Source organism: Perna viridis, chromosome 3, assembly GCF_037379345.1.
Source record: "Perna viridis isolate PV_CMFRI_1.1 ecotype Kerala chromosome 3, ASM3737934v1, whole genome shotgun sequence".
Lineage (NCBI taxonomy): Eukaryota > Metazoa > Mollusca > Bivalvia > Mytilida > Mytilidae > Perna > Perna viridis.
In genome coordinates, this window is record NC_142447.1 from 23,735,331 (window position 1) to 23,751,650 (window position 16,320).

Sequence of the window (16,320 nt, forward strand, 5' to 3'; positions counted from 1 at the left end):
AGCAATTGTTACTGCACCAGCTGCCCCTTTCTTTTGGTTCAAATCCTTTATAAAACTTATCTGTAAATAATGAGATAAATTTTGACCGGTTATTGTTCAAAATGATTAAGACGGGAAATTCCTTTTTCATAGTAGAATCAAACTATATAATGGCTATGGTTATTTACTACATCCAACTTATTGCATATGTTGAAGTAATGTCTACTTGAACTTGGGGTAAGTTTTCGGGACAAATGTTTGTGTAGAAATGTACTGGATGTTTCTATTCCAGTTTTCGTTACTTTGTACTTATTCTTGGATTTAGGCCACTTAATTTTGTGACCTTGTTTCATTATTCTTCCAGTGAAATATGTATTCACCCATAACATTTACTTTTTGCGTCTGGTTTTTGTTATAAAAAACTTTTTCAAACTTGTATGTGTAACTGCCAGATACAAAAATAACATAGCGCCAAAAAAGATGCATCAGGGATTCATTTTTTGATAGTTTTATATTGTTTTTCAACATTGCAAATACTATCAAAATAAAAGAAACTGTGATTCCGACTTTGGTTTGTTTAGTACATCTCAGCATAAGGACGGTTCATCAGACAGAAAGACGTGCATAGTAGATAGATTAGGTACTTGGTTCAAACAGTCAGGTACTGGATCCATAAACGCCTGTCGAAGTTGAAATAATAAAATATTGTTATATTCGTCGATTTTTACCTAAATGTTTCTTCTTTTTCTGTCAGCGGTTGTTTGATTTGATCCCCTCTTTGGTGGAATATGTTGTTAATTTTGTGTGAAACTTTGGTACAAATAAGAAATTTAAAGTCTGAAAGAACCGTCTTTAATAAATTTCTAAATCGAAATGCTTCTTTTTTAATAGATTCCTGATCCAACCCTGTATATGTTAACATCCTTTAATATACTCCAGACGGTATTTGTGTTTGTATTAGACATCCTGTATTTATTTCTATATCATCAACCCAAAAACATCTTTTAAACTGTGAATAATCAAAGGAGGTGCTTTATACACTCCTGCACATAGATTATACTTTCTTTCTTTCTTTTTTTTTTTTTTTTGTTTTTGTAATTTTGATAAATACAGAGCTGATTTTCTTCAAGTCAAGTTAAGACCAATGGCTAATATGATTAAGATTTTACCGAAACGGAGCTGAGTGGGGGATGCTCTATCCTGGGCGAGTTCAACTGAGTTGCAAATGCCCAACCGAATGCATCAAGTTGTCCGCTATTATAAAACACAAATACTGGATAGAATTCGTCACAGTGCATGTCTTTCCTGATGTTAAACCAGTAATGGACACCTTACGATTGGAAAAATAGTCATTTTGCAAAGAAAAAATACATAAAAATAGCTATTAATTTGACCGTTTTATTTGTAAGTACACTTACAAATATTGTCTCTGCAATAGTAATTGTGGAAGAACAATCAAGGAAACCAAGATTCTAGCGGAAATCAAAAGAATGGAAAGCAGGGACAAAGACCAGACATGGAAAACAGACAAACACAACAAATAACAACATAAAATAATCAAAATAATACATACAAAGTAAGACTCGGACTCTACTAAAACTGGGACCAGGTGCACCGGTAGGGTAATCATACTATGCTTTTCTAGAGACACCGCCAAGTTGCTCATAAAAATTCAAGTCCGAGGTAGTAGAAAGAGGAAATAGAAACTATGACACATTAAATCAAACGGATACACTCTAACGATCCGCGAGTTGATGATGACGATCATAAAACTTCTGTAATGATGCCTTCAATCTTGTAGCAATATTACTCTGTTCCAGAAGCGTAATTGTAAGAATTCAAGCGCGGTTAAAAAATTCTGCGTAGTTACGGCAAGCTCTGTCATAACGCATGAGTTGTGATGTGAAAACTCCATACGCAGGTGCTGAAGGGATGTTGCCACAGATGAAAGGAAAGTTGACAGTACGGAATAAAAAGTCATCGCGGTTTGTCGTATATTTTGATCTATAGTATTCTCCAAGTTTGGGTCAAGATATGAGACTGACTTCACACGTTCTGTTGTATCCTATATCCCAAGTTCTTTGGGGTAGATACGATGCATACAATCCCTGAAACTAGAATTGATTAAAGACAAAACATCATCTTTATAAACAGAGATCAAATAATCCAACTACACGATGTTCCTTCTTTCGGATCAGATCAGCTATAAAATCAGCCTTATAAGAGTGAAGGAATAGGTCATAAAATAGAGAAGCACAGTTTGTTCTCATCGGAATGTCGACCGTTTGTTGAAAACGCGTCCATCACACTGGGCACATATGTCGTCGTAAAAAATTCCAGCATTTTGTGGTGATATGGAATCGTTTTTACAAAGTACGAGGAATCTTTGCCAAGAACCACGTATCTGTTAGTGATTCTCTTTTTTTTTTATAGTAACAACGATGTATAATACTTTTGATTCGGGAATTAAAATAAGTATGCGGAATTGAAGTATACAGAATTGAAAAATTATATGTTTTAATGCTATTGTATTCTGATAATAGTTTTGAATTGAGGGTTTCCAGAATATCTTTCTATTTTTTTAGGATCGACATTGAATTAATACTATTACGGGAGTAACAGGTGCCGTAGTAAAACTAGAGACCCTCTTTGACAGCTGTGAGTATAGAAGTTAAAAGTTTTGAAAGAGGTTTAACATACACAGGTAGGTTCCTAAATATACCAGAATCAAATCTATTGGTAACCAGTTTTTAATTCTGTCTTTTCATGAAATTTTAAAGCCCTTTTAGACCTTGCAAACCTATTGCTATGCCCATTTCTAATGCCAAGTGAATAAGCCAGCTTAGATAGATAACATTCTAAATGAATATGATATACTTTACAAAATCTTAAGCATAAATTACCCATCGTATGGAAACATTTTCCTCGATTCCAACGTGTCGCCGAAATATCAGCCTGATTACGAGGGATTTTGATAGAGTCAGCTATTGGGTCTGTTCCGTTCTGAATATAAAGGTCAGTTCCAACTCCCTCAGTCTTGTACTGTTTATTGCATCTTCCAGTTGAACAAATTTTAGCTTAAATTTAAATGGATTGTTCTAGATTTCATTTAATGTCAACCAATTTTAACATGACTATCGGGCACTTATTCCATGTTGTAAAAGAGATTACCGAGTTTATTGTTACTTTTCTTTCGCTCGAATATGTGTTTGAAAAATATTACCCAGTTCTTAATAGATTACATACAATTTCAATTTGGTGTATGGTACTGTTTTAGTAGTCATGATCATGTTCAACATTTTATACAAGTAGTGGTTATGTACTTAAATACGTCCGATGAAGCTAATCTTCATTTCATTTTAAAAATCTGAAAATAGGATTATCATTCTTCAACTTACCTGGATCAACGAAGTACACAGATATGACAATTTGGTCATTTATTTTCACAAACGGATGATTCGTCAGAAATTTTGACGGATAGGTAGTACTAGTTGGTACCTAATAAAATGATTTTTTAAAACGATATATATATATATATGTTAATATTTTATGGATGGAAAGGTTACATTTAGGCACAAAGTAATTAAGTGTAAATACTGAGCGTTCCTATTGCAAAGATGAATTAGATGTTTTATTTAAATCGGCCTTGATAGTGATCATGCATCCAGATTTTACAAGAATGTATTCAAACATTTGTTTTCACATAAAACATTTATGGCCTGCTTAGTCACCTACGACTGATATGTAAGATAGCTAAATATACTGTTAGCGTACAAATTTTAGCTATTTTCGCAGTTTACAGAAAACCGCGAAAGATTGTACACGCAAAAATCTGTTTTTAAGACTATATAACGCTAACTGTGAAAATTGATATCCACGAATATTTTCACTTGACAGAATCCGCAAAAAAAATAATATGTTTACAGTACCCTTTAAGACAGATAGGGTATGAATTCAATTTTGACTTTGAAAAATACATTTTAAATAACAAAAATAAAATTCCTTTATCTCATCCGTGATGTCTTGCATATACAAAGGAATTCTGGTTAGTAAGGTATTCTGAACTTACAGTTTAAAATAATCAAAAACCGTTGAAAAATGCAAGACTGGGAAATTTCGGCAGAACTTTGTTAGAACTTGAAACTTTACCCCTGGATATCTGAGGATTGTCTGACTTGCACTCTCAGTGGTGTTAAGTTTCTTAATTTGTCCAGTCTCATTGCGGTCCCAATTTTATATATAACTTTCATGTGTTTATCTACCATGAAGGTGACTTGTTGGAAATGTTGAAATGGTCAAGAGTTATCGAATATGTTCTACTTACTGTCGTTCACTTTAGTATGTGAGCGTGTCCTTAACATGAAATCATATGATGTTTCATCAATGATTTGTTCTTAGTAGCCATGTATCACATACGCATCCTTAAGTTGTAAGACTAGTAAAATAACCCAGGACATCATGCATCAATCAATGGCGATATCCCAGCAATATAATCCTGGACATCATATATCAACCAATGCCGATATCCCAGCAATATAATCCTGGATATCTTAACCAACCACTGCTGATATTTCACCAATATAACCTTGGATATCTTATACCAACCACTACTGATATCCCAGCAAGATAATCCTGGATATTTTATACCAACCACTGCTGATATTTCATCAATATAACCCTGGACATCATATATCAACCAATGCCGATATCCCAGCAATATAATCCTGGACATCTTATACCAACCACTGCTGATATTTCAGCAATATAACCCTGGATATCTTATACCAACCCATGCCGATATCCCAGCAATAAAACCCTGGATACCTTTAAGCTTTTACCAACCAATGCCGATATCCCAGCAATATAACCCTGGATATCTTATACCAACCACTACCGATATCCCAGCAATGTAACCTTGGATATCTTATACCAACTACTACTGATATCCCAGCAATATAATCCTGGATATTTTATACCAACCACTGCTGATATTTCATCAATATAACCCTGGACATCATATATCAACCAATGCCGATATCCCAGCAATATAATCCTGGACATCTTATACCAACCACTGCTGATATTTCAGCAATATAACCCTGGATATCTTATACCAACCCATGCCGATATCCCAGCAATAAAACCCTGGATACCTTTAAGCTTTTACCAACCAATGCCGATATCCCAGCAATATAACCCTGGATATCTTATACCAACCACTACCGATATCCCAGCAATGTAACCTTGGATATCTTATACCAACCACTACTGATATCCCAGCAATATAATCCTGGATATTTTATACCAACCACTGCTGATATTTCATCAATATAACCCTGGACATCATATATCAACCAATGCCGATATCCCAGCAATATAATCCTGGACATCTTATACCAACCACTGCTGATATTTCAGCAATATAACCCTGGATATCTTATACCAACCCATGCCGATATCCCAGCAATAAAACCCTGGATACCTTTAAGCTTTTACCAACCAATGCCGATATCCCAGCAATATAACCCTGGATATCTTATACCAACCACTACCGATATCCCAGCAATGTAACCTTGGATATCTTATACCAACCACTACTGATATCCCAGCAATATAATCCTGGATATTTTATACCAACCACTGCTGATATTTCATCAATATAACCCTGGACATCATATATCAACCAATGCCGATATCCCAGCAATATAATCCTGGACATCTTATACCAACCACTGCTGATATTTCAGCAATATAACCCTGGATATCTTATACCAACCCATGCCGATATCCCAGCAATAAAACCCTGAATACCTTTAAGCTTTTACCAACCAATGCCGATATCCCAGCAATATAACCCTGGATATCTTATACCAACCACTGCTGATATTCCAGCAATATAACCCTGGACATCATATATCAATATCAGAGCTGTATCATTGTCCTTGATGTACCTCCTCCCAAGAAGGCTACAGGAATCTGAACAATAAATGAAAAATGGCTAAATGACTATTGGTAAAAACAAACAAAAACAAAAACAAAAACAAAAAAACAAGAAACAAGAAACAAACAAACAAAATAAAAGACAGTCATGTTTACAAAAGTGATTTACTGACAAAAGTATACCTTTTATGTTTCTATTTGATTCGTGTTATATCTGTGTAAAAAAGGTTTGGTAGGTTTTTAAGGATAAATATGAAAAGATTGACATTCCAAGTCATATTGTAAAACTTTCTTTGGTACTGTGATGTCATTAACGTCGATCGATCCGCACTCCAATCAAATATTCCCAAACAAAATAACATTTTAAAAATTTTGTATTTGAATCAGCTTGAAATAAACTTCCAATTTTGAATAGGTTTTACGAAATAACATGGTTTTGACCAATTTTACATTTTTTTTTATAAATCACTTTGCAGTTTGTATGTGTAATTCAGCAATAAGAAAAATCATGAAATAAATAAAAAAAATTATGATTAATTTCTGCAATGAGGTTTGAAGTTTATCGCTGATTCTCTGACAGTGTGTAAGACAATTTCTGTCCTTTTCACTTCATTTATGTGTAATCATTTTGTATTCTTTATCTAATACCGACAGCATAACTTTACACGGTATTGCAACAATAATAAATTTGAAAACAATTATGAAGCTGTAAAACCAATTCAGACACCATCATTAAAGCACAACTTATTTATGAAATTTTATGAATTAACATCAATTCACACCTCTGCAGTCTGAAATCTTCAGGAACCCTGCAGCTCTGGCTTGACTCTCCCTAAGCGGCATCTCAGCAAAGGTATACTTGTTGAGTGGCTTGATACCCCATGTAACTGAAAGTCAACACGGTATACGTGCGTGAAATTATGTTTTGAATTTATTTTTCTTCTTTATATGGTATAGTTGGAAGAGTGGTCTGGAGCGTTGAACTTAGAGCGGGTGGTGTTGCCATAGACGTCAGATAAGAGAAGGGGTTCGAATCCCGCTGAGCGAGCCTCGCATCGATTCCAAAGTTGGAGTGTATCTTAGACTTGATTAAATACATATATGCCTTATGAACTTTTATGAAGCGCATTTGACTCTTCGAATCCTATATAAGTTCTCTAACCCATTTTGGCCTCCGAAGTGGTACATTTCATTTGCATCTGATTTAAGTTCTTAGTCAACCTGTCAACCGATGTCCATAATTACCATAATTATAAATTCCATATGATTTCTTCAAGGATACTACCTGAATCTTGTCAGCATCTGTCGTAGGGTCAAACGATGAAAGGAATGTAACGTTTCGTAAACAACTCTTGTTTTATTGTGACCTTTTGACACGTTGATTTTTGGGAATGAAGCATAATAAGCGGGGGGGGGAGGGGGGAGGGGGGTTAGAATTTTAACTATAGATTGATCAAGAATTACATTTTGTTGGATAAAGTGTTTTTATTGAAAGGACTTAAATAGAATTTCGTAGTGATTTAAATCGTCCCCTACGCATTTTGTTGGATTTCTTTGGGGAGCTACATAATGACAGTACCATCTCTGTCAACATATTTCATGAAAACGTTTTGATGGAGCGTAGCATCACATAAAAGTATTCATATATCGCCTTAATACGCATTGCATTCTGACGTAATAAATATATATTTTAGGTTCAAGTAAAAGATCCCTGATACCACTTAGGCGAGAACGACATCTGTCAGTACCCTCTCACGACACTAGAAATAAACACAATCTTCATATAAGAAACCCTATCATAACACTATACACAGTGCTTGGATCCATAGATACATGTTGCAGCTGTGCCTTATGTCACCTTTAAAAACCGTTAGAAAAAAAAGGATTAAGAAAATGAACGTGCATCTCATTTAAATGGGGTATGAAAAATTTGTCACTTTTTGGAAAAGTATTCGCAAAAATGGCAGTCCAAAATACGTTTCCCCATATTTTTGCTATTGAACGACGAATGATAGGCATTCGGAAGAGCACAGACGTCAATTGATAACATAAGCTCACACGAAGTTCAAATGAGCTACTTATTATACCGTGAAATCAGTTTCAACCGACATATTTCGTAAATTTAGTCTTGTTTAAAATCAATTGTTACTGGTACATTTATCAAATTATTTAAAAGATCTTATGGAACAATAGACGATGGATGATCGACACAGCTGTGTGCTAAATGATAACAAAACCTTACCTTGACCTTCGATCCAAGTCATCTTAAACACATTTTAATACACGATGAACAACATTTAAACCAACGTTTCTGTACTTAAAAAAGGTTTGCTGAAAATCCATTGTTACTATTATATTTATTTATCTTTTTTGCTGATAAGTTTCTACTTTAGATGATGTTTTTTTCGGACAGGATTCCAAGAATATAGAATTAAATTCTACCTACCTTTGAGACTGTTCCATTTGTAATCTGAAAATATCATATAACATTCAATTTATTTTCAACTTAAAACATGTACTCTGAACTAAAAATAAACTTACCCGAAATAATGGAAACAAACCAAACACAAAAACAAAATGAACAACATGATGCACAAACTTTATAATAAAGGTAGAAACGTTTGCATTTCTAGTATAAGTTATGAAATAAAGTATAAAAAGTACATTTGAAAATGTATTGGTAGTATAAGTCTTACCTCTTGAGGAGTATCCAAATGAGTAAGTCACTGTAGAAATCAACAAACACTGCTGAAGGTATCTTAACATGATTGTTAAATGATGTATCCCATTTATGTTCGATTTTCGTATTTCTGAATAATTATTTAAATTTAGCTAAAGGTCGACCTACGATAAGGGCAATTTTCAGCCTTCGACAAATATCAATATGAATACGTAAGGAGAATGAAAGTAAATGTTTTCTAATGATGAATATGTAATAATTTAACCTTTGGGCAACTTTCAGTCACATGAAATAAATTTGAATAAAGTTAAAATCGATGATGATTAGATCAATCTATATTGGCTAAAAAATTAATTTCATATCAAACTACGAACATATGGTAGATGAAGGAATATAAAAAAAAACATGTAGTCTTAAAATCAAGAAAAACAAATCGAATTTACTTGAGTGCAATAGTGTTGTTAAAAGTAAAGTAATATCAGACATAAACCGCTGCATAAATATTGATCATTGTTCCGTGTGATTAATAATTATTGTGACCAAAATGGACTTTAAAGAAATATTTGCATTGTTGGAAAGAGTAATCAAGGGAACCAACGTTATAGCGGTAATCAAAAGAAGAATGTCATCCAGGGACAAAGACCAGACATGGAAAACAGACATACACAACAAAGAACATAAAGTAACTAAAATCATACATACAAAGTAACAAAAGCAAATGAGCAACTCGGACTCCACTAAAAACTGGGTGCATCGACCATGTGCACCGGTAGGGTAAACGTCCTCTGCTTTTCTAGAAACACCCGCCGAGTTGCTTATAAAAGTCAAGTCCGGGGTAGACACTCGAGGAAAAGAAAACTATGACCCGTTGAATAAGTCAGTTTTCATGGTGCAGATGGATACACCATAACGATCCACGAGTTCATGATGACGACCATAAAACTTCTGTAGTGATGACTTAAATCTTGAAGCAAAATAACCCTGTTCCAGAGGCCTATTTTAGAAATCATAAATTCAAATTCAAATATAGGCTATATTCATGCAAAATAAACATTCAGTTATGTTTTTTTAACTCCTATCATGATCATTACTTTAAGAAATTAAAAAAAAATTCATAGTGATGTATTTGAAATAAGAGCAAATGTGAAATAAACCAAAGAGTGTCAATGGTACATCAGTTTTTAAAGCCCCCGATGTAGAAAAATTATTACCTACTATACATGACAACTATGTTGTCGTACCAGCAGATAAGACCTAAAAACATTGTTTTTGTCTGCAAATTGTATTACATCAAATGTTTTCATAGGTTCACAGGTGGATGTAGAAAAAAATAGCAGTAATAAGACCTATCCTGCTACCACACTCTCCAAAGAAGAGATAGCGGACAACCATAAATCTGTGCTATCCTCGTTAGGTCTCTCTACCAAAGACGATGATTGTGATCTTTCGTCTACGTACTGGATCCCCAAACTCCACAAGAATCTATACAAACAATGCTACATAGTTGGATCTGCAAAATGTAAAACCATACCTCTTTCAAAACTTTTAACTTCTATATCCACAACTGACAACGAGGGTATCCAGTCCTACTACGACACTTGTTACTCTCGTAGTGGTATCAATTCAATGTGGATCCTGAAAAATTAAAAAAAGATCTTCTGGAAACCCTCAATTCAATATCATTGTCAGAATACAATAACATTAAAATCAATGATTTTTCAACTCTTTATACTTCTATTCCTAAAACTCAATTAAAATCCCGACCAAAAAGCATTATACATCATTATTATTTCAAAAAGACGGTACATATAAATATGTTGTACTTGGTAGAGATTTCCCATACTTTGTAAAAGCGATTCCAAATCATCTTTCAAAAATACTGATGTTATCGAAATGCTGGAATTTTTTATCAACTAAATATTTGACTAGTGTGGTGGATGGCTTTTTAACCAAAGGTAGGCATTCCAATGGGAACAAATTGTGCTCCTCTACTCGCTAACCCATTCGTTCACTTTTATGAAGATGATCTGATCCAAATGAAGGAACATCGTTTAGCAAGATCCTTTGATTTCAGATTCCGCTATAAAGATGATGTATTATCGTTAAACAATCCTAGCGTAAGGGATTTTATTCACCGCATCGACCCCAAAGTACTTGAAATAAAGGATACTACAGATATTGTGAAGTCAGCCTCATATCTTAACCTATACATAGAGATCGACAATAAAGAAAAACTATTGATCAAACTTTACGACAAACGCGATGACTTTTCATTCCGTACTGTCAACTCATATGTTAAGCCAGAGCTTGCCGTAACTGTTTTTGTACCACGCGAGACAATTAGGCTTATGGAAAAGAAAATGCACATAAAGTATTTAGAGATCGACATAACGTAAAGATGAAACGACCTCACGTTATAAGAAAACCACTGCACGTAAAGATAAATCCACATTACGTAAATATATGCTGACAACGTAATCATAAAACGACAGAACGTAAAGACAAAATTACAGAACGTAAAGACGAAATGGCAGAACGTAAACACAAAACGACATAATGTAAAGATGTTCCTACATAACGTAAATACAAAATGATCACATGTAATTATAAAACCTCAGCAAGTAATATAAAATTGACGACACGTAAACAAAGGTGTTCTCATCAGACAGTTTAGGCGTTCCATATGTTTTAGTCGTTTCGCAACGTTCATGTTCTTTAATGAGTCGTTCCGATGTATTAATTCTCTTTTTTAATAATGATGAAAGACTCCAATATTTTCTAAACTCACTTGTCATGTTTTTCTCCGATTTGTGGTAAATTGTGGAATTGATCAATTCGTTATTTTCCAATACCAATGCAATCATTAGTATCCACGACTTGTGTTCATTATTGCCTATCTTCAATACTTTGAGGTACTCGAATTTGGCAGGACAATTATCATAGAACATAAGTTCTTCCACGAATTTCTTTTCGTCAACTTCGTATATGTAACGTATAATCATTCGATAAAAGAAAAATTGATCTTGTAATCCAAATTGCATATAGGTCCGTAAATTTACATTGATTTGTTCATACACGTGTTTCTTGATGCGCAAGTCCATGTTATATTTTTTTACTTTTAGGGATAAAATTGATAGCTCATGTCCTGGACAATAAACATGTTCACGAGAAAGATTATATTGAGGGTTAAAATTGTACTTAAGAATCGTCCGGAGAACAAGAAGACGAATATGTCGGTAATTGTTTCTATAATGCATGGGTTGATCATTCCGTATTAGTACCTGCAAACATTTCAATGCTTTAAGTTTGACTAAATCAACATAGCGGTACCCAAACCGAATAAGACGATATCTTTTAAGTTCAACCTGCCTTTCATAATTAAAAATGAGGTTATGAACGATAAGACTGGCGATATTTGAACAGGCTCTTCTACATAACTGTATTTCAAACGTTTCATCCACTCAAGTAATGCTTTTGATTATAGATATTCGCCAAATATCGCGGTGTGATGTTGTATTGGTCTGGGCATCGCAGTATATCAGAACCAAAATATACTCTACATGTGTAAAGGAACTTGACCTGTCCTTTTGCAGTTGCGAAATGGACAAAGCACAATTTTTGTTGATGCGGAGTATATAACAAATTTCTTAGATCGGTTCTGTTGGAAGTTTTTATAGTGTATGCATGCTTTAACAATGTTATTGCAATTTCATCATACATGGTAGATGATATAAATGATGCTGAATGGACTGTCAAGTATAAAGCTGAACCATTATTACACGATAGTTGGTTAACGTTTTATCCTTTCTTCAAAAGGTTGTTTATTCCTCTCATATTACCACCGATAGCTGCACTATGAAGTAAATTGTTCCCATTATAATCGTAACACTCGTCTAACGAATCTGCTGTAAAACTATTTTAATTTCATCAGTTTTGAGCTGTTTTTCAAGTTAAGAATTTGATGAAGTGCACTGAATTCACCGTTGCATTGTATAGTATAGTTCGTAGTAAGACTGAGTATCATTTCTGCAATTATTGGTTCACCATATTGAACAAGTGTTCTATCTATTTCAGACTTCTTTTGAACTTTTGAACGAAATCTTCAGCAGCATATATTCGCAATATGAAGATTGGATAAATCTTAAAGCGTTAAATTGATATAAACAATAAATTTTTAATATCAGAATACTCCAAGACAACCATGCCATTATTTGAAATATAAATCCTGAGATGAAGTAAACACAATTCATGGTTTGAAAGTAGGGTGTATATTTCGGCGAAAAAACGAACCGGGACAAGTAATGAGCCAAAAGTTTCTCTTTTTACCATGTGATTAAAAATGAGTTCTAGTGGCGTTTTATTCTTGATGTCTCGTTCTCGTAATAAAATATCTATATCATGTAAATTTAAGAATTGAAATGTATACTTAAATCCAAAATAATTCCCACTAACTGCAGCGTAATGTAGGATGTTTTTGCCATAAATATCTGTATGTAAAAGGTTATGGTTCGAAATCTTACAAGCATAAAAAATGGAATGTATATTAATATGTCCGTTCTGGTACGTAGGGTTGCTTTCTAAAGGTAGTAACATACTGTACTGAAGGATTGTACGGTTTCCATAATCTATTTCGTCGGGTAATCTGTCATTATTTTTAAATTCTGAAGCATAATAATAGTGTAAATTTAACCAACATAAAGCTGCTGAATGAAAAACAGATGAACCATTAAAAGTTTTCATGGTCAAGGATATTTTATATTTTTGTGTAATAACGATAATGAGAAAACGACCATTACAAAAGGAATAATGCAAAGGTGTTGCACCGCTGATATCAAAATCAACGGGTGTGTAAATATTTCAATCGGTTCCATATTATCCATGTGATGATGTGCCGCTATGAAATGTAGTACAGTAGCTCCATCTGGGCATCGCCCCTTTTCTATCATCAATATTTCTGATAGGTAACATTTATAAAAAAAGAATATAATTTTATATATAATCCAGGACAATTATAAATGTTCATAATTCATTTTCAAATATTCATAAATATTATTAAATATTTATAATTCATTGATAAATATTTATAATTCATTGATAAATATTTATAATTCATTTATAAATATTTATAATTATGTATAAATATTTATAAATAGGCATTTTTGTCCACTTTGGATTGAATTATAAATATTTATATATATTTTTTATAAATATTTATAATTCATTTATTAATATTTATAATTCATTTATAAATATTTATAATTATGTATAAATATTAATAAATGGGCATTTTTGTCCAATTTGGCTTGCCATATGATTATAATATAATAATGATATCTGAGACACACCTGAGCGATGATATAAAAAACTAATGATATCTTATTAGATATATTCCAAAAGCCGATTCTTATGGACAGAAATAGGCATGGCGGGGGTGTCACAATTTATGTTAAAAAGAGCTTGCACATTTGTGAGAAACCAGAGTTTAATGACTCTGACCTTGAGTTTATATGGGTTGAGATTAGCTCCACATCGACTAAAGCTATGGTTGATGTGAATTACAGACCACCAAATCCCCCCGTTTCTTACTGGCAGAAGTTAGAGAATAACTTACAGCTCATTGGTGATTTAAATATTCCCCTATTTTTGGGCGGTGACTTTAATAGACATGTTGACCGTTCACAATGGTCCTTTTAGTAACCTACTTATTAGACTAAATTTGGAAAATGTTGTCAACGAGCTCACTAGAATTACTGCCACATCTGCGACTTGCCTAGATTGTACATCACAAATCGTCCAAATCTAATTTCTTCAGTACGAGTCCTACCAGACTTCTGTGGTGACCAATGTACTGTGAGCATTGATATTGATGTAAGGAACATTAAGCAAAAATGTTATAAACGCATTATACGTAGATATGATCAGGCTAATTATGAAGCCATCTCTAATAATATGAGTGGTTATGATTGGAATAGTCTTTTTGATAACAAAACTGTAAATGAAAATTACTCTCTTTTTCAGTCAAAACTTAAGGAAGCCTGTGAAAATCATATACCCACCAAAACCGTTGTTATACGTCCAAATGATAAACCATTTATAAATAACTCCATCAGGAGAGCTATTAAAAACGTGATCGTGTTCATTACAGAGCTAAGCATACTAACAAGCCAGACCACAGGGCGATATATAGAGGGACTAGAAATGACGTCATAAAACTAGTTCGTGATGCAATACATCTTATAAGGACAAAAAATACGTCACAATTATTGGACAAAAGTATACCTCCTGGTAAATGGTGGCAAATTGCAAAGTCTATTTGTAAGCTTAATAACTGCAATACCACCAGTCCGCCAAGGCAGGGTTATCGTACATCCATCTGATAAGTGTGAGGTATTCAATGACTACTTCACTAGTATTTCACAAATTGATGATGAACTTGAACTTCAAGAAGGTGACCATGAACCGATTAATTTAATGCCCGATTTTATTGTCACTGAGCAGGAGGTGAAGGACCAGTTAAATATTTTAAATATTACTAAACCTTGTGGGCCAGAAGATATTGCACCTGTTATACTGGAAAATATATCAGGCTCAATTATCTCCTCTTAAACCTACTATTCAGGAAGTCTCTACAGTGCGGTCATTTACCTTATGTTTGGAAACGGTCTCACGTAACACCAATTTATAAGAATAAAGGGTCCATGTCAGATGTTACATACTTCCGGCCAATATCTCTCACATGTGTTCTTTGTAAAATGATGGAAAACATCATAGTAAAGCATATGCATAACTATGTTTTGAATAATCAAATTATAACAGAACACTAATCAGGATTCATGCCAAAATATTTAACTGTATATCAACTGTTGAATATTTATAATACTGTCATCAGTAATCTAGACAATGGTAAGGATGTTCCCTTTGTTTTTGTGATATTGTTAAAGCTTTCGACCGAGTTTGGCACAGAGGGTAATTATTAAAATTACAAAGAAGATAGGGATTCATGGAAATCTTTTAGATTTGATTACAGACTATTTGATTGAGAGAAAGCAGAAAGTTGTTTTGAGGGATTTAATTCTGGTTGGGGAGATATAGATGCAGGAGTGCCCCAGGGTTCTGTATTAGGATCCTTTCTTTTCCTTATTTATATCAACTATATTATAGAGGATATACAGTGTCATATAAAGCTTTTTGCTGGTGATACTTCATTATTTGTTATTATAGATAATTATGACTATGCAAATGCTGCAAACCTTCTCTCTTCAGATTTATCAACTGTACATAGTTGGTCACAAAATTGGAGCATTAAATTCAGTCTGTCCAATACAGAGCCATACGCAGAAATGTGATGTCCCATCAAGTATATTTTGGGGGTAGAGATAACCAGGTGCGGTGCAGGATGTTGATATACATACCCATCATGGTCGAGACTTCCATAATAATGCAAAACGGAACAGTCATATTTACAAGATTTATAAAAAAGGCATGCGAAGGTTACTTAGGATGCTGAAGTACCAGGTGACCAGAAAGGCTCTGATTAATATATATTTTGCTTTTGTTATGTCAGTATTAGAATATGGCGATGTGGTGTGGGACAATTGTACTTTATACGAAGCTAAATTCTGGAAAATAAGTAGATATCTACTTCAAGACTTGCAGGATGAATATCTTACTTTTCAAGAATATGAATTACAGTCGTTTCAAAATACAATTGATAGTTTTTA

At 33.6% G+C, this 16,320-nt stretch overlaps 1 protein-coding gene across 1 annotated transcript; it reads right to left on the reverse strand.

Annotated features, from left to right (window-relative positions):
- Positions 1–439: 439 nt before the first annotated feature.
- Positions 440–8,732, reverse strand: LOC148621523 (uncharacterized). The gene is made up of 8 exons (XM_088574000.1): positions 8,616–8,732; positions 8,366–8,389; positions 6,702–6,806; positions 5,855–5,955; positions 3,378–3,477; positions 2,883–3,056; positions 1,149–1,309; positions 440–659 (listed from the first exon to the last, which is right to left on the reverse strand). The coding sequence occupies exons 1-8, from the start codon at positions 8,683–8,685 to the stop codon at positions 567–569; spliced, it is 828 nt and encodes a 275-aa protein (XP_088430126.1). The 5' UTR covers positions 8,686–8,732; the 3' UTR covers positions 440–566.
- Positions 8,733–16,320: the final 7,588 nt, after the last annotated feature.

What these genes read in the sequence shown, in the direction of transcription:
- LOC148621523 (XM_088574000.1), bottom strand. Translation starts at nt 8,685, where the DNA reads ATGTTAAGATACCTTCAGCAGTGTTTGTTGATTTCTACAGTGACTTAC. An exon ending in ATTTGGATACTCCTCAAGAG is followed by an intron (nt 8,390 to 8,615) that starts GTAAGACTTATA and finishes TGATATTTTCAG; the next exon opens with ATTACAAATGGAACAGTCTC. An exon ending in GAAGATTTCAGACTGCAGAG is followed by an intron (nt 5,956 to 6,701) that starts GTGTGAATTGAT and finishes TTTATTGTTCAG; the next exon opens with ATTCCTGTAGCCTTCTTGGG.